Source organism: Manduca sexta, chromosome 19 (genome assembly GCF_014839805.1).
Source record: "Manduca sexta isolate Smith_Timp_Sample1 chromosome 19, JHU_Msex_v1.0, whole genome shotgun sequence".
Classification (NCBI taxonomy): Eukaryota; Metazoa; Arthropoda; class Insecta; order Lepidoptera; family Sphingidae; genus Manduca; species Manduca sexta.
In genome coordinates, this window is record NC_051133.1 from 10,165,824 (window position 1) to 10,189,935 (window position 24,112).

A 24,112-nucleotide genomic window follows, 5' to 3' on the forward strand; every position below is an offset into this window, starting at 1 on the left:
AACTAAATGTCATATTAACGGTTATTGTCCAAGTGGAAGTGTTTCATTACACGCTTGGCGAGTCGACACGCTCTAGTGGTTTTAACGAGATGATGGCTTTGACTTGACAAACGCGCTCCGATATCACGGCAACAGGTTATTTGATATCATTCACGTTTACCGTCTTTGTTTTGTTCTTAAAGTATTGTTAATGCACGGTGTACATATTTTGACATACGCTTATGAACCAGCCCGTCTAGTCTGTTAGTTTATAATGGCTTTATCTTTTTCATTAAGCGCAATGGGCATGAATAAGTACTTATACCATTCGTGATAATAATCTAGATAAAAGGTTATCAATTATAACCATTATTGGCATTACGTGCCTACACTAAATAATAACTTTGTTACATGTTTGCTTACTTCCTGTGCTGATGTAATAAAAACTTCCAGTTATCGATTATTTTATTCGTGACTTTATTGTATTGTAAAACTCCGATTAATAGTTGCGAGTCACGCGCTCGTTTCGATGGAGTAATGTTAGTTCGCTACGAAATAAATCACATTTTATTGCTCGGAACTGTTTAACCTCATCATCTGTTTGTCATATGTGATAGGTAGAGGCAAATTCCTTTCCTTGACACTTGAATTATTGACGTAAGCAGCGTATTTACCTATTTGCGTTTGTGGCGAGCTGCGGTAGATCTATTCTCGGAAGACCTGTATACTTACTTAGTATTAAATCGCACGCCAAACGGTATTGCGCTGAAATGAATAATTCAACACCGCGAGTGTACATACACTAGGCGTTTGTTTAAAATGCTGCAGAATGTTTAATTTGCACAGTTTGCACAAAGTTTCGGATATCTATGTTATTCAGGTCGGCTTGCATAATCCACTGTACGTGTTTACACGCTTTAACAAGACTTTCTTGTTTCGAGTTGCAGCGATGCGGTAGTGCCGAGTTGCGCCTCCGACCCGCCCCGGTCATGAATAAGTAATACAAGTCGTTGCCGCGGTCAGGATTTACTGTCGCCACTGCGCCGCGGACGGCGGAGCGGTTCGCCCCCCGTACTTTTGTGTCACGTATACTTTTTACCCTTCTTTTCTATGTAATGAAAAGCTCTCTCACCGGTCCCGCCTCGCCGTTTGTGTTGTCAATCATCTGTCGTTTGGCTGCGACGTTGCCGCACTTCCCCGGTCCCCGGCGAGTTATTTGTTACCCTATTGTCCCCGGTCGCCACTCGCTGATCACTGTCGCATTGTTTCACAACTTTTGTTAATTTGTTTACATTCGCTCGTCGTTCGTTTGTTTGTAAAGTCATGTTAATTTTCTCCGCAACGTGTATTCTTTGTAACATTGTCCGAGAAACGATTAATTTCTCCTTATCGAACGTTGTTTACTAAAACATCTGTGTTGCATTTGTTTGCGTTCAGTATCGTCGTGTTATCGGCTTTATCATCACGCGTGCATGCCATCGGTTTTATTTATTTCGGATTACGTCAGCTCATTTGTTTTGCGATTAGATTAGCGTTTATTTTTACAGGTAATTGTAAAGTGTTTGCTTGCTTAAGAATTCAGTGATTCATTTTGTATACGTTTGCATAAGACATGCGGTAGGTGGTCGTTTTAACAATGAGACTAAAGATTGGATCGCAATAATCCCGTCATCTGTTCGCTGTGAGTGCGTGTGCGAGCGTGCGCGGCTGTCGGTATTCAGTAGATTTCGCTGCAACCGGTTACACCGGTGAGTAATCGTCTGAATGCATTAAAAATGGCCGCGTTCTCATCGCAACCGTATCGCGGTATCATTATCATACGATTATGCGCCGTCCGAGATGGAATCTCCCACCGCACACACGCATTCAGTAAATAATGACCAGCTGTAGGCATACAATTGCCAGTTTCTTCTGTTTATGTTTGTTATGAATAATAATTATTTATGCGATTATGCAAATGAGGATTCTCGTTAACGGCACCTCATTAAAATTCCACTGTTGCCGGGCCGACTCGGAGCCTCGCTCTTTTGTATAGGTGTCATGTTAAATGCTTCGCTTCGAGTGCGCACTTACTAAACCCGCAGCTTACGCGACCCACCTATCCTCTTATTATTCACTGTATAATTTTAACATATTTAACATAATTTATTGATTCAGCTGGTTGTAAATGGAAACTAGGAACACAAAAAATAGTGGATTGCATATTTCAGTCAATCAATTCATTTTATCTATAATATGAACATAATGAATATAATTAAGGCACGAACACCATTTAAACGTTGTTAGGCTTTGATATTATGCATTTATGTATTATGTGTTTTACTAATTGTACAGCAATATTGCTAATGACACAATAACATTTATTACCAAAAAATAAAAACGAAATAGGTAGATTGTCTAAAACCATAGATTGGTGCTCTATTAGATTGGTAAATGCTCTGTAATCTCTCGATTTCATACAATCCAATAGAACTCGCATTTCTTTACGCAGTACTTCATTACGTACTCTGAAGCAGTTATAAGTACACTGATGTTATTAATTATTATTCCAACGATATTTACGCACATAAATTTAAATACGTACCTATCTGTCTTTACAAGCATGCACAACTCATTCCTCTGGATATACCTACTGCTACTCACCCACTGGCTCTAATATAAATATTTGCATTGTTACGTATTACCATTATGGAAATTTATATTTCCGTTGGAATATCTGAGCGTGTTCAACACAAATTTTATTAACTGGGTGCGTCACGCTCCAGGAGTTTTGTCACATTGCCCCCGTTCTGGTGGCATGCCAAATGTCCCATGATCAAGCAGCGGTTGGCGCTCGGTCTATTGGCCATTCTCCAGCCGTCATTCATTGTGGCCCGCAGGTCTGCCAGCATGCTCTACAACCCACGCGTTCATAATGTCTCTATGGCGTTCAACGGCATTGTCTTCCTGTTCCGGTAGAGAAATTACCTCTGAACGACATTTATAATGTAAAACATTCATTAAGGTCACCTTGACGTTTAGGTCAAAAGAAACGTGACTAATTAGTTTATCTCTGTATGAAAAATACAATACATTTTATTTGCATATTATGCAAATGGAATGCGTCATAATTGTCGACCCATCTCTGGGTATTTTCATCAAGTAGGTATGTAAAATCGCACTAATATAATAGTCTGAAATAAGTGTCATGTTTTCCTGGAACTCGGTTTAGTACGACTACAACGTAGTTTACACGAACGCCAAACACTTGGTTACAGACTTGTGGCACGTTATTTCCCATAGTGATGCACCAATCGCATCGTATTTGCGTTACAAATCCCATTTGTCAGAGCTCCGTTCCGCGTATGGCGTTATAAGTGAAACTGTTCGGAACATTTTTGCGCATCTCGTGTGGGAGTGGAGTGAATGAGCTTATTTTGGCTTCATCCCAAACGTGCCGTCGCGACCAGCCGACCGCTGACGTCAACCGTTTGAAAATATGCAGCTGGCAAGTGGCAACCCGCTGATAACAGACGTTATTAATTTGATGTGACATGTAGATTCAGCCTATACGTATAAATGGAGGCTTAAAATAACAAGTATTTCTGGTGAGCCATAATATTAATCTGAATGTCTGCTCAAGCAAATGTTTTGCCCTTGAGATCGTATTCGTTTCACGTCTAATAAATATCTCGAAATGCTCTATTTATAACTAAGTTGATGAGATGTTTTTAAATGTAGTACGGCTTGACGGAAAAAATCTCAAAGGAAATTTTGTTATTGTTTCAGGTGCCACCGAAAGTGTGAGTGCGAGTGATGTCGTCGATGTCAGTGATGAAAACGACAAGTGCGTGAAACAAGAGGAAGTGAGCAAACCGGAGGTGTGCGCAAAGAGTGACAGTGAAGTGAAGAGTGAAGTGAGTGGTGGTGCGGGCGCGGATGGTGTTGTCAGCGCCGTGGCCTCCGAGGAGGACGACTGTGTGATAGTGTGCGCGCGTGATGCGGACGATCGGTCCGATTCCGGAGTGAGCGGCGTCCGCTCAGGCGGCTCCGCCAGCTCGGTGGAGGAGTGGCGCGGCATGGCGCACGGGTATGGCGGCGGTCCGCCCCCGCCTCTGCTGCATCTGCCCCCGCCACACCCCCCCTCGCACTATACCAGCGAGATGCTGTGGAAACGGCAATACCACAACCAGTTGCATGCGCCACTGCACCATGCCATCACTGATGACTACCTGGCTACATACGATAGAGAGAGACATGAAAGACTGCTACGGTAAGTTCTTACACAATTCAATATACACACGACTAACCGGATGGTAAATTTAGATAAACAATTGTCCACGGGATATTACAGAATTGGGAACCCCGAGACGCGTATGTATAAAATAATGAATCATTCGATATTCATAATTTACGAAAATGATACTGATTTATTTTGTTGTTTATTATAGTATCATCAATTGCCATAGCTGTTAAAATAGTATAAATATTATTGATAGTATGTCGGTGCACCTTTGGAGTGTCATCCACGCGATATCTTAACCGGTCTCAGTTTCCATTCAGATTCCTTTGCTATGACAGATACCTATTTTTTATTGTTTAATTATTTTCCATTGTTCCCGTTATACCGTTTTCAGACATTTATTTCTTGGATTCGGCCCGCTCATTTTCATTGTTCTTTCCTTGGTTTTTTTTTAGCACCGTATTACCATTGTTCAGTATTATTAGCAGGTAAACGTTATGTTCATTATTTTATAGTTAAATATTGTGACGAAAAAATATCTTACTACCATTATTTCTTTATTTTCTAAAGCTGTATTTATCACGAGAATTTATTGCGATACCAAAAATTTATAACAAAAAAGTAATAAATACATAATACATTTTCTAAGTAATAATTTAACAGCTGACGCGCATTAAAACATTATAACTTTCAAGAATTTTATTTATTATTGATTCAAACGTAAAATACGAAATCCGGAACACGTTATGAATACCTTCATAATCATAACGGTATGAAATATTTTATATCTAGACGTATTTAAATGGGTCAATCGCAAGCGTTTACCTCTGCGTAGGCGTGTGGTCATGACTAATGATGAGAATACTGAATTATGTTGTATTTACCATTTGATACAAATATGAGTCACGGCTCAACTGGTAGGTAGAAGGTATCCGTTTACTAGTCAATTATACCCTTCTTTAATGTTGTGTTACTGTGCTGTTTTTAGAAATCATTAACCTACTACGTCATGAGTATTGTTTTTAAAAATCCATTTTTCGTTGAGTTACAATTTACAAATTATAACACACTTTTGCAAATTGTGAACGTATAACAGTCAAGGTTGTATTTTTATTTTTAAAATGGAAGATGTAAATTATTTATAACATAGGTACATATTTTATCATCTCGTGAGGTACATCTTAAAATTATTAAAGTATAGGCATTGTTAAAATCAAAAATGTAATAGTAGTCGTAAAAATAAAAGCCTCTTACAGGAAAATTAAATAAAGAATGTTCGTAGCTCGACAGCTCGCGTCATGGTTGTTCATTACGCTTTTCTGCGTAGTCACAAAAACAAAACTATTCGCGTTACAAAATCTCGCATCCACACGTAAAACAGTTATGTTTATGAAGTTTTCCTTCGCTGATAACACATTTGTTACATCTAAAATTATTTCTGTAAACACGTCGCACGTATCTAATCAGCGCGGCAAACATGCCATTGCATGAGCTGTTTGCTTTGACGTGGCTGTCTCACGTTTTTCGTACGTTATTATTAAATTCCCCGGAAGTCGTAAAGTGGAGTTAAACGTTTTGAATAAATACTTTCCCACTTTGCGTTTCGAAAATTTACAACCGACCGGTGCTAAGTAGACCTTGTGCTTTGTTTCACGTATTTTACACTTTTGGTGTCGCCGTTCTCAATTGAAAAAGTTAAAGAATATAGACATTATTTTATGTAGCAACATTTCTTTTACGTGTGTTTACTCTTATGTTAATCAAGTCACGTGGCAGATATACTATGTCTAATTGACCTTCAAAAAAAAATTCTCTATATTTTTTGCTCTGTGGATTAATATTTTAAAATTTGGCGAAAAACTTATTTCGTATCTAATAAAAGCGTGTAGTATATTTTTTTCTAATTAGAAACTAGTAAGCCAAAGAAAGTTTTTGTTGTTGTTATTATAGTTAATAAATTTGATATCTTGTTCCATTTGAAATCAAGTTGGAGCGAAACCGTAGAATTTATTGCTGATTTATGCTCGTAAATGTATTTAAGTACATAAATTATGGAATGCTTTAAAATATAATATATTCTATTAGAATAACAAGTCTTACATAGCGAGAATTGTAGCAATGAATGCTTTATGATACGAATTCACTTAAATATTATGTAGCCTTAATTTCACTGCAATTATTTATAGAGAAAGTTTAAAATGTATAAGAAATGACATTATCAAAAGCATTAAACAAATATTCATTGTAGATAAATATGAATCCAAGTAAATTCTTTAACCGTATACCAAAGCAAATTAAACATCTGTGTAATTAGTTTGTATTTACGGTCGTGAATCGTCTTTTCAGTTCAACATTACATTGTATTGTTAAAATTTCCTTATACAATCTAGAATGTAGAATTTAATGCATTATTATATTTTGTTAAGTTAGATTGGCTATACTGATATTACTGAACAGAAAGTTTTCTTTTTTAAATGTATTCGACGTGTAATATCTCATTGAATGCTGTATCGTGTTATTAGTTTGTTGGCAGTTTGTACTGTATTTTGTAAGGATTTTAACTTGATTTCTTCTTGGCCAATAATATGTACAATTGTGATTACAATATGTAATTAGATTTTACCATCGGTATAAATTGATATTAAATTTCAAAATTTTTATGTCGTCAAAAGAAGCAAGAAGGTAACAATAGCTTGTTACGTCGTAGTTAGTCGATCTTGATAACATATTACGTTTAAACAGGAATTTTAATGCAGTAATTCATAACATTAAGTAAAAAATAGAGTGAAAAACTGTTTCAGTATCTCTTAAAATAATATGTAGAATGATAATTATAGACTGTGTACAAAATTCGAATGCTTTTGAAGTGTATTTCACAAACATATTTTTTACTGCGCAGTGTTTACGTTAAGAGCTGACTTATTTAAGATAGTAATTATTTGTATTGTTATTTTCGTAAAGATAACGGGCATGACAAAATCGTATTTCTTTGGAAGTGGCCTTTATCCTGTAGCTATTATATCCATAATAAAAATAAATGTCATAAGCGTAAACAACTTTACAAAAACAACAAAATGGAGATAAGTAAAATATTATAGGAATAAGGCCGGTTAAGGTTAAACGTATTTTACATAAATATTTAAGTATGGAAAATTATACCAATATTTCAGCATTCGATTTCATATCTCTCCTTTTATCTTAAGCTATGAATTGTATTAAGATTGAGATTAAAGCTTCAAAATGTATAAAAATTATGTTTACGACAAAATTATTTCTTTTTCAAGTTCTGCTGAATAATATGAACATTGTATAATTAATATTTCTTTAGCCGCATGGTATTAATTCAAAGCTTTTTTATTATTATACTTTTTATTGGTTATTAAAATGAGTTAAATACATTTTGTAGTGTAGTTCTATGATATTTAGTTTAAAGTTACCTTTAATTATATACCAAATACCACGTCTCACAGATTGGCCTAAATCTAGTAACTGGGATCTTGATTTTAATAGGCGCTATTTTGTTATTAACCTTTTCGCGGGCAATGCTTAAGACATGGCTAAATTTAGTTTTGACTTTTCTTGCTATAAACTACTAATAAAATATCCATTCCCCACTCTCCCTACCTAACTAGCTACCCCCAATTAAAAATCCCATACCCTTTAGCTGTATTAAAACATAATACTAATCTACTTAGAAATTTCGCCGTGAAACATTTAAAAGTTTGGCAAATATTTTGCCAATGCTTGCGAAATAATTAATTATTTCGCAAGCATTGGCAAATTAGGCACATTAGGTAATTTTTCAAATTACAAACATACATGTAAGCAGTAAGACACATTAGTTGTGTAATCGTGAATGCTCGTCATAACAATCACAGCCGTGCAAAGAAATCATTATCTGCACTCTGCATATAGATTGCTGATAAAAGTAAAAAGTAAAAACAGTTGCGAAAACCAATACAATCACTTACATAATGAAATCCGCCAGCTGTACGTGTGCAGAAGTGATGTTACGATTTGTCGTAAGCATTTTTTAAACAACCGATTGTGATTCTTAATTGTTTGGATAAGTGTTTAGTTAGATAAAACGTTAAACCATCTAGAAAGGACGAGCCATATGCTTATTGTCATCTAAATTATGACACTGTTAGTGTGCCTTTTACATAGAAAGTGCAACATTACATACTATACTGTTTTGTGTCGTTATGGACACATGCATGTTATCTTTACTTTGGTTGTTTTAATTCTTTTATAATGTGGATAGTGTTTCATTAATTTCACATTAATGTCACTAAAATTGTTGCTTTCGTGCATCTGCTTCTAAAATACACGTCATTCTAATTTGTTACCAAATCTATTTTCAAATAGTCCCAAAATTTATTTTTAAAGCAATTATTCGTAAACATTTGGCATATTCCTATATTGGCATGGCAACATGGCATATTTGGCATATTGCTCGGGGGAGGGCCTCAAGCTTAGCTTTTTTTTTATTAATTTATTTTATGCCGACCACCAATATACATTCATTTATAAAAAATGAACATTTTATTTCTTGGTTAATATATATTTTTTTTAACTTTCTTCTTCAGTAATTGTATACACCTTCAAAACCATGTTCTTGTGCAAAAACAAAATCTAAATACCTATACTTAGCTGTTGACTGTTAGCGGCTATTGACTTCCTATGTCTGTTTATATTAGTTCCATTATATTCAAATTAAATGATATAACATAGCTATAATCATGTGCAAGCGTAAAGTTTTCCCACAATTACGCAAGCTTGACAGAGAAATAGGTAAGAAAAGCAAATTTAGACGAAAATGAATATTGTAGTTAATTTGACAAATAACCATTTAAGTTTATTTAAATATCTGAAGCATGATTAGATCAACGACAAAATTGTGGAATTGCTTTATATGCAGCAGTTCCGTGAGTTGCATTTATATTATCTTGACAACTCGTGTTTTATTCATAACACATTCGGTATTTATTTGCATTGCAGTAAAACGAGTTTGTTTTTTCCAACTCCCACTTACAAACTGGAAAAACTCGTCGGCCAACAGTTGTCCTTTCTTGGCATTATTAATTAATGAGATAACATTTTTTTAGAACGTGCAACAATTTTCGACAATAAATTTGAAAAGCATTAACAAAAACATTATTAAAATTTAATGACATGCGCATTAATTTCTGCAGCCTCGAACAAATAGTTTAAATATTTTAATCTTATTGCTATCATCCTGTCTATAAATAGTGTATTTAGCATAAATTGGCAAACCGTGAAGAAATATTATTTTGTATCTTGTATTTCTTATTTTTACCGAATATATTGGTATAAAAACATAGTTCATTTGTATATATTAGTAAAAAATATACAAATTAAATTTAAGGTGATCCACTATAACCTTTTTTTATATGTAGGTATAGTTTTTTGTTATCTTTATATCCACTTAATTTAATTGACATTTTAAATATCAGCGATTTGTTTTTGTTCAGTTTATTTATAGATTTATTTAATTTATGAGTGTTATGCCTTATCTAAAGTAGAACTTGTAAGTCGTATAAAATTACAATCGAGGCCGTTTTTTGATGTATTAATTCATTTGGCTATTTATATGTATTACGATTGAATTGATTTAATTTTATTTGTGAATTACCAATATATTTATTTATTTTACTTAGAGAATGAATGTCGCAGTTTTAGAGGGTTCCGTATTATAACATGTTTCGTACATTGTAACTAAAGTAGAATAAACTATTAACACAATATTTTGTAAATGTCAAACTTTCATTTCGCGGGCGCTGACGATAGTACAACCCGCTTATTTATTTTACGAGGTATTTGAATTACATTATAATAGTTAGATTCATCAATTAAATTAGGCTAAAAATATTTTCCTCTTAAATAAACCATGTATTAGGTCACCAGCAATACGTGGGTTCGAAGATGACTCATTATTAGTTAAAATGCTTTTATTATAGTAATACTGCAGTTGGTATTTGTGTTTTGTCTTTCAATATTACGTTATACATTGCCTTGGTGTTCTATGTCATTCCAAATTTACAACTTGCATATTTTGTATGAAGGATCTTTACCGCACGGACTGACATAAATACACATTGAAAAATTGATGGAAAACACCTTAGTGGTCGTTTCATGAGTTACGGAACCCTAAAATAATCTAGGTCATGCGTGTTTTAAAATGTGTGCAAAAAGTATGCGACATGAATATTTATGCACCTGCAGCTTTGAACATATGTATTAGTAATTCAGCCATGATAAAAGCAAGTGGAGGTTTTTAAATGCATACAGTTAGAAAAATATTTGTTTTTTTTTTTGCTTGGCGTCATTTCTCTTAACATCCCACCGTTTATATTGTGTTACTAGAGAGCCCTTGACTCAGAACTGGTTAGATATTCCAATGTGTGTACGTTAGTATGTAAATACCTTAATCATTCCCAAGACTTTTTTGAATAAATAATTTGTGCACGGTTATTTCTTCATTTATGAGGAATGTGTTTCATGTTTCACTCAAAACTATAATAGAGATTTTAGGTCAAAAGCTGTTAGACATACATATAATAAACACGTAATTTTGTAAATAAACTCATAGAGGTGATAGTAAATTGTAACATACCCTAAGATAGAAACAGCCCCTGAGTTAAATGCACTAATGTTCATTTTAATTGAAGCTCTTTATTGTTACTACCGGTTTGAGTTGCACTTGACTATTTGTGATTTAGTAAAATGCCTGTAGAAGGGGAGAAAAAGACACAAAGACCCTACGATTATACGTTTTTAATGAAATGCAACGTTCGGAATAAAAAAAAATCATCTAATGAAATGTTTTCTAGAAATCTCGCTAAAAATAAGCATAGAGTAAAAATAACTCTATTTAAAGTAATGAATTTATTGAAATATACATCCTAATTTAAACATAAGTTTTAGCATAAACGGACGCTCCTACGCGTTGATTGAGTTGGAAATAACGTGGGATTTTTAAATTACGAATTATATCAGCCTTTTAGCAGACCAGGCATAACGTGTGTTTTTGTAGTTACTTTTTAAAATATACAGCTAAAAGGTTGGGACTTGAAGATTTTGCTATTATATTGCGTTTAGATGTTTGAATGTTGTTAGTATATAGTTAGTACATAATTGTATGGTACAGGTGTACAAAAAACATTCAGCTTAAATTAGGTGTTTTCTATATGTCTACAAGCCTTAAAATTTTCTAAAAACTTTTTGGCACAATATCTTAGTTAAAGTATTATCACTGTTTTGGAATTTAAGACAATTGTCACAAAAACCTGATTTTCTACGAATTGAACTGCTGCAATTTTTTTCACTTACGTTATATTCGTATGTAACCAACCCTGACTATCCTCTATCCGAAATCTCTATTAAAATCTGTAACTTCATAAATGAAGTACGAAATACAGATATTATAATCAATTGTTCAACTGGGAATGGAGATCGGGGTTTTTACAACATTTACAACATTGCTATCATCAGTGCTGATACAAAATTTATGACGCAAAAACCCACAAATATAATCAAAATAATCCTAATATATGTACTAAACTCGTTTTGAAAAACCAAAATATATTACGACACATCTAAGGATTTAAAATTTAAGTTTATCGTTTGCTTTAAATAATTTATTTACGTTATGGAAGTGCATTTTTATTAATAAAATCAATTGTAAATTTCTAAAGAACTCCAACACCAAGTGTAATTGTACATCTATTTTATATTTCTATTCTAAGTACAGTTTGCCGTAACACATTATCATCGTAGTTGTTAGTTACAGAAATAGAAACGTAATAAAGCTTAATTGAGGAAAATTGTTTCAGTAAATCATTCCTTAGTGTACATGCGCAGTATAAAGTATTTTATACTGCAATACGATATAACTTTCTTTTTAATGATTTTACTTGATACTGGGCCTATAAAATCAGTTCCATAAACAGAGTTGAAGCTGTCCGTTTCTCAGCATTAAGTTATTACGAGATTTCTCAAACTTGTTTTCATTACATCTCTCGGAAATAAAGTCATTAAAGTTTAATATTATGTAATATTTCAAACCAAACTAGGATGTATTTTATGTTATTAGTATTTATATTTATTTTATTTAATAAATATGTCCATTAATACCTACATACATTTAATTAGCCAGTGTTTCTAAGCGTGTTTGCTTTATTTCCTTGATAAAAATTAACAATAGGCAATCGTTTTTAATTAAATAAACTTTTCCCATACTTAAAAAAATATATTTAAATATTTTTGACAATGGGTAGTATGCAGTCGAAAATCTATTGTGATAAAGACACCCCTTGTAAATGGATCTAATAGGTAATTCCTTCCATACAAACTACGTTATCATTTTCAAAACCTCTCATAGTTTATTGTACGTATTGATAACATACAAGTAAATTGCGTAACGTATCTTATGTGCCATTTCATGGTTGCCTTTATAATTTATGACAGCGAATGTCATAAGTAAGTTTAGGTTAGATTTTACTTAGAAAATGTCAGCCTAAAGAATCATTTCATGCATCCAGCGACGACATGCATCTAATGAATAATTATTAACTATCTTCGGTATTTCACGAAATAGTGAGCGTGTAAACTAAAAATATGATTTATTAATGGAGTTAAATGATTAACAAACGGTGAATCAAAGATGTTCAGAAAAATTAATCACCTGCTGAACTTTAATGTCATTCATGTTTTATAAATTATGTTGACCTATACCGTATTTATTGAGATTTGCCATTTAAAGCTAAGCCAAATATTTAAACTCCCTAAAATGTAAACCAACAGAATACAAAAAATATCGAACATAGATTGACTCTGTCAACAGAGATGATACCTAAGCAGTAAATTCCTATAAAATTCGAGTTAATAATACTTTTATTTAGATTTTTCTAAATAAGTACTAATAAGACTTTTCTAATAGTGGCAACGGAAGGTTATGTTGAGTTCGCTGGCCTCATGATTCGGGCGTTGGATCGCACGGAAAGTTGGAAAACGTCGGGGAATCGCCGGACTTACGATTGATTGCCTAAAATCGCATTTTTTAATACTAATTATATAGCTTTGTGCAAAATTTTAGTTCATGTGAAAGTGAAAACCATTCATTCAAGTTCTTTGCAAATTCATCCCATTTTATGGTAGATGCTAAGTTTCGTTACTAAAGCCAAGAAAAAGACTAGGGTACGTGATAGTTTCGTGGGTGTTCAACGGCAAATATTTCGTGCAGGTTTATATACCCTAACTGTAAACGTTACTGTAAAATTAGATAAGCTATATGATTGTTGACAAATCGATTAAATAAAACAAAAAAACTAATTTGTCGAATGTATAGTAACATTAAACTGAAAATATTATTAATTAATGATTAGCCCTTAGTAAAACTCTTTTTTTTTTTATTTGTATGTCCTTGGTTTAATTGTGTTTAGAAAATTAAATTTAGAGAATTTTATTGACTTCTCTGACTTTAGAATTTAGTTTTGTTTCAAACTAAAATTATATACCTACCTAAAATACAAATATAAATATGATTTATTTTCCTGTAAGTGTCTATTAAAATAAGACATATGCCGCGGTTAATATTTGGTGGGTATCTGACTAATAAGAGGAAATAATAACATTTTAATTGGGACTGTCTTATCAAACATGGAATTCTAATCGACATCATACTTTATTAATAAAATACCATTAGGCAACGTTATTTGTTATTCCCTATATTATCTATAAAAAAAATATTCCGTTTGAATAAATTAAAACGCGAATACCGCTTAATATTAGTTTGGTAATTATGACTTTTATTTTGTATTTCACGCTCTATCAACGCAATGTAAGAAATGTTCTGTACTTGTCTGGTCCCAATCTACATTTTCTTGTATGTGTCAGGTAAGAAATTATAATTTGTGTTATGATTCCGAATAGCGATTTATAGTAGAAAATTAGGGTCTCGAACAAAAATGTGATCATAGAGGAACTTCCTTAATTTTTGAAGAAAAAAATGAATAGCGTGTATTAGGTATTAAACAAAACGTTATTCGAGTTCGCACATTATTCAGATGAAATAGTAAATCACTTCAGGAAAGAAAATACGAAATGTAAATTAATACTATCTTATTTTAACATAAAAAATATTCAAAGTAGGACACGATTTGATTATATTCATTCTTCCCTATCTACTACTGTATTTGTTACACCATGTAATAACCCGTTAAAGTGGATAAAAATGTGTTTTTTTCACATTGTTCAAATATATCGCATACCATAGAAATAATTAATTATTTAATAAATGTGATAAAATTTTAATTACAAAATAAAAGTCCCTGGAACAATTTCTTTTTTATCATTTAGATAAGTCATTGCAAAAAGAACTATTGTGCACTAAAACTAAAAACAGTTTCTTATTTTAATTTACAATCTATTTTATTTTAATACCATCTAGTGGCATTTGAATAAATAATTTGCTCTATTATATGACACGTGACTATTTGTTCTTATTTTAAAATTGCAACAGATTACAGATCCTGTTGCATAGTTCTTATATGAGTCATAAATACCAATTGTTCGTAAGGAATGTGTTAAATTAACGGCTTATGTGAATCCGTAATTGGTCACGTCCATGATTGTTCACGTTGCTCTGCTTATGGAATTCGTTCAAGGTTGTTTATTGCGTCACCTTCCGAAAGCCGCTGTGGGCCAAGGGCAACGAACCGTAATGCCTGTCAGCTGACACTTTAAGTTGTAAATCGATTGTGATTATCGATTTATTTTTACGATATTGTTATTGTAGTAGTGTGGTTAGTTGTTCATTAATAATATTTAATCGTTTATAGATAATTTGGATGAAAAATAGAATTGATAATATAATATGTATGTACGTACTACCTACTAGGTATTTATAAATTTGTCTTGAGACGATAGATTTTATTACCCTCATTTATTAGCAATTCCCAATTGTAGCAGGATTACTGAATATTCATAATACTGGTCTAAATATTAACAGATTCCTAGAATTTACTATTGTGATATGAAAACCTGCAAGTTGATAAACGAACAGATTTGTTGTATTTGAACTGTCACATATATTTTACTATAACCTAATTTTAAACGTTACGGCTGACTCTTTTTTAAATATCTTTTAATGTGGGATTCAAATTAGTACAATATTATTTTTTCATCAGAATATTTTTCATTTTTTTTAAATTTATTTATATCATCTATGGAACTTCTCTATGCGATTATCCACAGAATAAATCTACATTCTCAGAACAAGAACAAGCATAGAAGGAATCTAAATTACCCTCATATACTTATCCTTTTTTTTCAAATAGGCCAAAACCGTTGAAAAGAACGAGACAAATATTATGTTGCTAAGGTCGGCTTGCGTACACTTTAAAAATTGTCAAATGGTTACCTTTGGTCCTCTTTATGATGCCGAATTAAAAAGCAAATAAAATGTCAAATGTTCCAACTTGCCAACCTTAAAACAATGTCACAAACGCGCTCACACAATTTAGTTACGTTATACTTCAGCGCGTGCTTTTCAAGAGTGGCTACATGTTTTGTAATATTTTAGTTGTTAATTTTAATAAATACACAGTGCTGTTTAAGTATAATATAGCCCTAGGAACAAGTAATGGCCTGCGTTATTGTGGGGTGTAAATCTCATTCTTCTCGTAAAGAAAATGAGACTGAAATCATCAGCTTCCATCGGTGAGTGAACAAAAAACCTAATATATTTGCTTAAGCCCTGTACATAAGTGCAAAAGTATTATTAATTAATCTTTATTATGCTGTAGTCATATTATAATCCGCTGTTGGCCATTCGATACAGTAATTATTAAGTATTTTTCATTTTTACCAATTTACGTAGTCGTGTTCAATAGTGTTGTTCTGCATATTCTGTCGATAACATAGATGTTAGTATATTGTAGTTTACCATTTTGCATAAATTGCGTTTTACTTTCAATATATGGTGGTTATGTAGTGGTAAAAGCCACTTGGAAACCGTGCGCGAAGGCTGGGGTCGAGGAAACTATCTGATTTTCATAGTGTGTTTCATACAACGTGTTTCATTGCAGATTCCCCACAGATGATGCTATGAGGCAAAAATGGATCGTTGCCATAGCTCATCCCAATTGGCATTGGAAAAAACAGCACCGTGTTTGCTCTAAGCATTTCGACAAAGTTTTATTAACATTGAAATAAGTTATCAAACATATGTGACATGAATGATACCGCTGTGTTTTAATTTTACTGTCTCATTTTAGTAGCTTCTGTCAAATCACACCTCTTGGGTATCTTTTAATCCCTAAGAAAGTCAGAAAAGAACAGAAGGCGTACTGGCTTTCTCCTAAACGAAATTCCGGCCGATTTCTTGTTTGTTACTTACAGCGGTTTCCATTCCTTCGAAATTTCTAACATTTTCTTAATTTAATAATCTAAATGCTTGACCATTTTTGTTTGAATGACGTTTCGGAAGGCATAGAAACTGCTGTAAATAACGAATGAAAATTGGACAAAATTTAGCTCGTAGAAAGCCGGTAGTTCTATAATTTATTGTAATTTAACAGCTTCTTAACGAGTGCTTTTATATACCCAGACTTCTTTTGGTACTTGAATACCAAATCAGGATTTTGATATCATTTTTTAGCCTTTATCTAAAATAGCAATTTGCAACGGTTTGTAGTTGACTGACCGAAAAGTGTTTATTTTAGCAGGTCTGTGAATTTACCATAGCCGATAGACAAAGCATCTATCGATATCGATAAGATATCAGAAGGGTTCGCAACACAATTAAATTTCTTGCTGTCTAAGACAGAGTACACTCAAATGTCATAGTGTTACTTCTATGCTTGTCATTGTTCTGAGTCTACATTACTGAGATTACAATAGTTTAAATGTCATTAAAATACCTATCATTTATGTCATTCAATAAAATATGTAAGTTTTATGAATGAAACAATGAATTATATTTATCTTTTTAACATGAATTATACGCAAGTGAATAAAACATATTTTAAACATATTAAAAAAAATCTAATTCGTCTGAATTCATTGAAATATTATAATAAACTTTTCTCCCACGATGCCTATTTATAAATTGATTTCAATGCATTATGCTATCTTTTATTAATGTTATATACATTAAGAAATATGTATTATTTTGTAAGATAACTAAGTAAACTCTACATAAGGAAATAAAGATTGACATCTCCTTGCACTGAATACACAGATATTTAAACTATGGTATTATTGAAATATTTTCCAGATGTGCTTCAGAAATATTCTAATATCTTTTCGTTTTGTTACAGAGAACGAAGGGATCAGGAGCAACGTGATTTACTGGAGAAACAGCAGAAAGAGAGAAAGGAGAGAGAACGGCTAGAACAAGAGAGGGAAAGAGAAAGGGAAAGGGAACGAGAGAGGGAAAAACAAGAAAGGGAAGATAAAGAGAGGAGGGAACAAGAGAATGCCGCCTCTAAGCTGGTGACGCGGCATTTCGAGGAATCTCTGAGACTTGCGAATCAAAAGGTGAATAACATGTTTGTAAGTTGTGTTTTAGTTTTCCGCCTTTAGATAATATGTTAATAATTGGTATTTAAATTGTTATAAGGAAAAGTTTAGCAGAAATAATAAACATAACAGTTCCCATTATAGGTATTACTTATTTAAATATATTTCATAAAATATATTTTATCGCATTTACTGTGAATTTCAGGAAACTTTATTTATAGCCATGATATAATATAAATTTTCCTTCATAACAATAGCAATATATTTCGGCATAATTTGTGACTTTAATTTTTTTTTTTGTAGCGGGAGCGAATGTCTTCGTGGACGATAGTGCCGAGTCTGACGCCGAACCGGGGCGCGCCAGCTCCCGAGCACGAGCGACTCCGTGCGCCTCCGCCGGAACGCGCCTACTACTCACCGTCCGCACACCCTTCCGGACACCCCGCGCATCCTTCACACCCCTCACCGAGGCCGCCCGTATCCTCGGCAGACTACGGCTCGCCACATGCGCGATTAATTTCATCTAAATCGGACAAGACGGTGTCCCATCCTTCTTTACCTAAAGGAGAGCCAAACTTCGCGCCTTACAATTACCCTTACCGATCCTACGACAAATTGAAAGATCCGCATTTACCGGCACCGCCACCACTCGTGCCGGAGAAGAATTCCGTCATTGTAAAGCATGACGCAAAGCAAATCCATCTCGAACAGAAACATCAGTATCCTAGCAAGCCCCGTAGTGAGCTTCCAACTCATTACCTGCCATCGCGGCCGTACAGAACGGGTCCGTCGCCACATGCACCGCCACACCCGGCGCTGCAGCCTACACCGCACGCGGCGACACTCCCCGCACAGGATAAGGGGGCGCGGCGGCTCTACCAACCTCAAGTTCAACCGCCACCACAGAGGTCGCCCGCATACTACCCAGCGGCTCCACCCGTAAAGCAAAAGGTGTCTAGTCCGGCTCCGCCGCATATCTACGGCAAACCGAGCGGCTCGCCGAGCCCCGCTCATTACGCTGTTGCAGTGGAACCCCCTCCGCAGCTCGCGAAGTCCGATCCGCCACCAGTACCCTACCCTCCGCCGTCGGCGTATTCACCTGCGACTCGCGCGCGGCCCCCGCCACCGGCCCATTCACGGACGCCAGAACCACGTCCACCGCCACGACCACTCGTCGATTCCGCTGCTACTTCACCCTGCCAAACTCAACCATTGGATTTGGGTATTGCACGCGACGATCCCGATCGATTGTCGCCGCGACGGCGAGCTGCGGCTGACTCTCCTGCTGGACCTGATGCAGAAGCGAAACGGCGGCGATTAGAAGAACCGACTGCACCGCAACCTCTCATCGCGGCGGCGGCGAGTGTAGCACGCGCCCCGCCCGGCTCCGAGCCTGCGCCACAGGCTCCGGGCCCGCCTTGTGACGTACGAGTTCCTTCGGCTGATGGCAGCATTGAGACACCCGAGCGAGCAGCGGGAGCATCACCTGCGCCGCGGCTCACGCCAGCGGCGAGTCCTGCGCCTGCGACACCTGTCCCTCCCGTTGCAGCATCGCCACCACAGGCTGCTGCTCCACCACCAGCGCCAACGCCTCCCGCCCCGCCTGCGACTCCCCCGGTGGTCACTGGAGGTGATCAGGATACTCCGGCTAAAGCCGCGTCGTCACCCCGTGATGGCTCCGCGCCTGTACGGCATCTCGGCAAGAAGGCCTGGCTTCAACGACACGAAACCGCTCCCATCGGCGAGGGCGATTGCTCCGGCGGCGGCGGGACCTGCATCACGTTGCCGATGACTATCGCTCGAGGCTCAGAACCGGACGATTCCGGTTCCAATGTGACCGTACCGATTGCGGCCAAATCCATTCAGCGGACCGCACGGAAACCGTCCAAACCGCGGAAGCCCAAAGAGACCAATGGCCGTGTCGACGATGCCGAAGAGGACAGTTCAAGTTCCGATCGCGAATCGGCCGCTCCGCCCAAAAGAAAACCACCCAAAGCGAAACGGAAAAAAGGTGTAGTCGCGCGGAAAGCCGGCGACGAACCAAAGCGGAAGAAGGCGGCCGAGAGCGGCAGCGAGAGCGACAAGGAAAGCGACGATAAAGATTCCGACTCCGGCGGTAGCGGCAGCGGCAGCGGCAGCACGTCGAGCCGGCGCGGCGGCGCGGGGCGCGCGCGCGGGCGGCGCTCGCGGGGCGGCGGCGGGCGCGGGGGGCGGCGTCGGGACGAGCCCCCGCGCCGCGCCGCCGCCGCCGCGCCCGCGCGCCCGGCGCACGACTCCTTCCTGCAGAGCGGGCCGTGCTTCGAGGTGGCGCCGCGGCTCGCCAAGTGCCGCGAGTGCCGCTGGTCGCCGGCGCAGCGCGACAAGGACATGCCGAACATCTTTTGCCGTTTCTACGCTTTCCGAAGACTGAAGTACGCTAAGAATAGACAATTAGCGATAGCCGGCTTCTCGGACCCCTATAAAGATGCCGAGGAGGTAAGCTATCTATAAACTCGTCACTTTTATTGCCCGTATACAATGTGATTGCTATATTTATGACGTTTTGTTGTAAAGGCTAACAATATATTTCTTTGTCCGAAGGAGGATAAAAAGTTATGGCTGTCGTCATCAGCCGGCGCCGCCGAGCTAGACATAGAGATGAGTTGCTTCCTGCTCAGGGAGATTGGAGACCAGTTCTGTGAACTGTTACAACAAGAGAAAGAAGCGGAATCACACCACCTGAACGATGGTAAGTTAACTTGTTACTATACCTTATTCTTGTCCTGAATTTGATTATGATAGCTTATACAGATAAATATCGTACAGATTGTTACATTATACGCATTGTTTGCAGACAAAACGATAGCATGGAAACGCGTGGTGCAAGGCGTGCGGGAGATGTGCGACGTGTGCGAGACCACGCTGTTCAACTTCCACTGGACTTGCGGCAAATGCGGATTCGTCGTCTGCCTAGATTGCTATAAGGTTACTATTTCTACAAAAATATATGTTTTTCTTTTTTTCTTTACAAAAGAAATCGTATTTTATTATCTCTATTACAAAAACTTTATTGTTTTGTGAAGCTATTTATAGTCAATAAACTTAATTAATCTATTCTTTGTTACAGTCACGGACGTCAGGTGAATCGGCCAATTCAAATAGCGAAACAAATAACACATCTAACGCCACGACCAACGGCGAAAGAGATTCATTCGGGTAAGTTTATCTAAAACTAAAATTTTTGCTTGTCCATATTGAATCGGATACGATCTTTATTAAACAAAATTATGAATAGTTATTATTGGCCGCGCTTGAGAAATTGTCGCAAGTATATTGAAGTGTAATTGCTCAGAGTTTTTGAATATCATTATTTATTATTTTCCCGTAAGTGCCGATAGCTTTAAAGCTAAGTTTAGATTAGTAAGTTTGTTCCAACTTGACTTGATTTAGTTTATACCTTAAAAATCAATTGCGAAAGTCAACATCTGCATGTTGTAAACACAAATCAGTCGTCATGACAAAGCAACGGGCAGGTTTAGTCAATAAGATTACAGTGCAATGGTTTCTAAGAATGCGTTCGGTTGTCAGCTGGCTGACGTGCACGGCGGGCGGCGCGCACCCGGCGCGGCGGCTGCTGCTGACGCAGATCGCGGCGGGCGGCGCGCTCGGCGCGGCGGCGGCGCGCACCGCCTGCGCTCCACCTACGCGCTGCCGGCCTGCGCGTGCGGCGCCGCGCCCGACCCCGACCCGCGCGACCGCCTCGCCGCGCGCGCCCTGCTGCACACCGCCTTGCATAAGGTAAACCCTTCAACATCATAAACAATACACGTTTTTCACCAAATTTCGCAATGAATGAAGAACGACCGAACGGACGAAGAATGGATGTATTCAAATTACATACTCCTAGAATCTAAATAAATGTGGGTTTTAGCTTTTTGATGACACATTACTTCATTTAATAATTTATTCCACAGAACGTCAAGAAAGAGGAAGTGAAAGAAGAAACCGCAGCCGCTAACGGATCTTCACCTGTCAAATCGGAGAATGGCAAAACAAGCGGCTCCGTAGTGAGCTGGCTTGCGGACCTGCCTGTCGATGGTGACGTCAAGGATGAGAAGTCAGACTCAAGCTCGTCAGATTCTGAAGAAGGTGGCAACTTCTCCACCCTGCGTGAACTGCTCATCAGACCCGCGCCTGAGGGAGGCGATACGCAGCCTAAGAAGAAGCGAAAGAAGAGCAAGGGAGACACACTCGATGACGTCATATCCAGCGTTGTTGAAGAGAAAAAAGACGAGGACGATGAAACAAAGCCATTCGCATTATCCAATGTGGTGAAGCGGTACGAGAGAAGCGGCCGCGAGCGGGAGGAGTTGCCCATCCGGATAATGACGCTCACCGAGTCCAAGCTGCTGTACCCCGAAGTGCCGCACGCGTGGCTCTGCGACGGCAAGCTGCTGCATCTCACCGACCCCACACACGCCGGCAACTACAAGCCATTCCAGGTAACTATATCCAGTTACCATTTCGAAAAAATATGTACTTGCATACAATAAATTTATAATATAAATAATTTTGAAAAATTGGTTACATATTAAAAAAAGACCTTTGACACATTAATAACATTTGTTTTCTTTTGTTTTAGGACCAATGGAAACGCGGTCAACCAGTTCTAGTCTCAGACGTATCGACACTTCTTGATAAGGACCTGTGGAGTCCTGAAAGCTTCTCTCGTGACTTCGGTGACACGAGGGTCGACCTAGTCAACTGCGCGTCCGGCCTGGTCGTGCCCAACCAGCCCGCCAGGAAGTTCTGGGACGGCTTCGAACTGGCCGCCAAGAGGCTGCGCGACGAGCGCGGCGCCCCCATGGTGCTCAAATTGAAAGACTGGCCCCCCGGCGAAGACTTCGCGGAACTTCTACCGGCTCGGTTCGACGATCTCATGCGGGTCCTACCGCTCGGCGAGTACACGTCGCGCAACGGGAAACTCAACCTGGCCGCGAGACTGCCCGAATGTTTCGTGCGGCCGGACCTCGGGCCCAAGATGTACACCGCGTACGGCGGCGCCGGCGGCACCACCAACCTGCACCTGGACGTGAGCGACGCCGTGAACGTGATGGTGCACGCCAGCGCGCCCGCCGACGCGCCCGAGCGAGCGCGCGAGGCGGCGCGCGCGGCGGAGGAGGCGGGCGTGGACGTGCTGTCGCGCCGCCGCGCGCGCCTCAAGCCGCCCGCCGCGCTCTGGCACATCTACGCCGCCAGGGACGCCGACAAGATCCGCGACTTCCTCGTGCGCGCCGAGCTGGAGCGCGGCGCGCGGCCGCGGCCGCAGCACGACCCGGTGCACGACCAGACGTGGTACCTGGACGCGGCGCTGCGCGAGCGCCTGTACCGCGAGTACGGCGTGGAGGGCTACGCCATCCTGCAGTGTCCGGGCGACGCCGTGTTCGTGCCGGCCGGCGCGCCGCACCAGGTGCGCAACCTGCTGGACTGCATCAAGGTGGCGGAGGACTTCGTGTCGCCGGAGAACGTGTCGCGGTGCTTCGAGCTGGCGCAGCAGTTCCGCCAGCTGTCGCGGCAGCACTCCAACAAGGAGGACAAGCTGCAGATAAAGAACATCGTGTACCACGCGGTGAAGGATTCCCTGTGCTGTCTCGAGGAGGCGCTCGCCAAAGCCAAGTGAAGCCGAGCACGCCTCCGGCATTTGATCTCAACCTCGAACGTAACATTAATTGCTAAGTTCCGCATTTAAATGTAAGATTGGGAGCGAGTATGATACGCGCTGTGCGCCGTTTCTTGTATAAGATGCCATTGTTAAGCGTCCGAGTCGATTGTGTACCAGTTATGTGTGTAAGTGTACTCGAAATGTGATTAAGTCCGTCGCGCCGCTTCCGACCGGAGTATGTGCAATGTAAATTAGTCTGAATATGGTGATATCGTTGAGATGTGGATGTGTTTTATGTTCCTTAATCGAAATACAAATAAACTCTTCAGGTTATTTACAGCTTAATTGTAGCTATAGTGATATGTATGTATTGTGTAAATTTTTAATTCGAATTCCATCGAGTACATAATAAGAAGTGTATACTTTTAAGTTATTGTATTGAAATAAACGTATTCGCTCCAAGCATTGTACATTAAAACACGGCGTGTAGATAAGTTTATCCTATTATTAGATTTCTCAATTTGGTTAGTATGTTACAAAATGATAGTTAAAATGTGACAATTTCATTTTGTCCTTATTGCTGTATTAGCAAGTTTTTTTTGTACTGTGTATATTATGTATGGTTATAAGTTGGAATAAAAAAAAGATGTTTATATTACAATTGGTTTTATTTTCCTTCTGTCTTTTTAGAACTTTAATTATATGAAGTTTACCAAGTACTGTAG

The 24,112-nt window shown here is 38.1% G+C and overlaps 1 protein-coding gene across 1 annotated transcript in view; it reads left to right on the top strand.

Moving 5' to 3' along the window:
* LOC115440849 (probable JmjC domain-containing histone demethylation protein 2C) overlaps window positions 1-24,045 on the top strand; it is a 72,876-nt gene extending 48,831 nt beyond the window's left edge. Inside the window, 10 exon segments of the mRNA XM_037440540.1 lie at window positions 3,748-4,231; window positions 17,545-17,779; window positions 18,050-20,221; window positions 20,327-20,474; window positions 20,580-20,710; window positions 20,853-20,941; window positions 21,314-21,402; window positions 21,405-21,523; window positions 21,700-22,227; window positions 22,368-24,045. Of these exon segments, the coding sequence (XP_037296437.1) occupies window positions 4,038-4,231; window positions 17,545-17,779; window positions 18,050-20,221; window positions 20,327-20,474; window positions 20,580-20,710; window positions 20,853-20,941; window positions 21,314-21,402; window positions 21,405-21,523; window positions 21,700-22,227; window positions 22,368-23,405 (4,743 nt within the window). The 5' untranslated portion in view covers window positions 3,748-4,037 and the 3' untranslated portion in view covers window positions 23,406-24,045.
* Window positions 24,046-24,112: the final 67 nt, after the last annotated feature.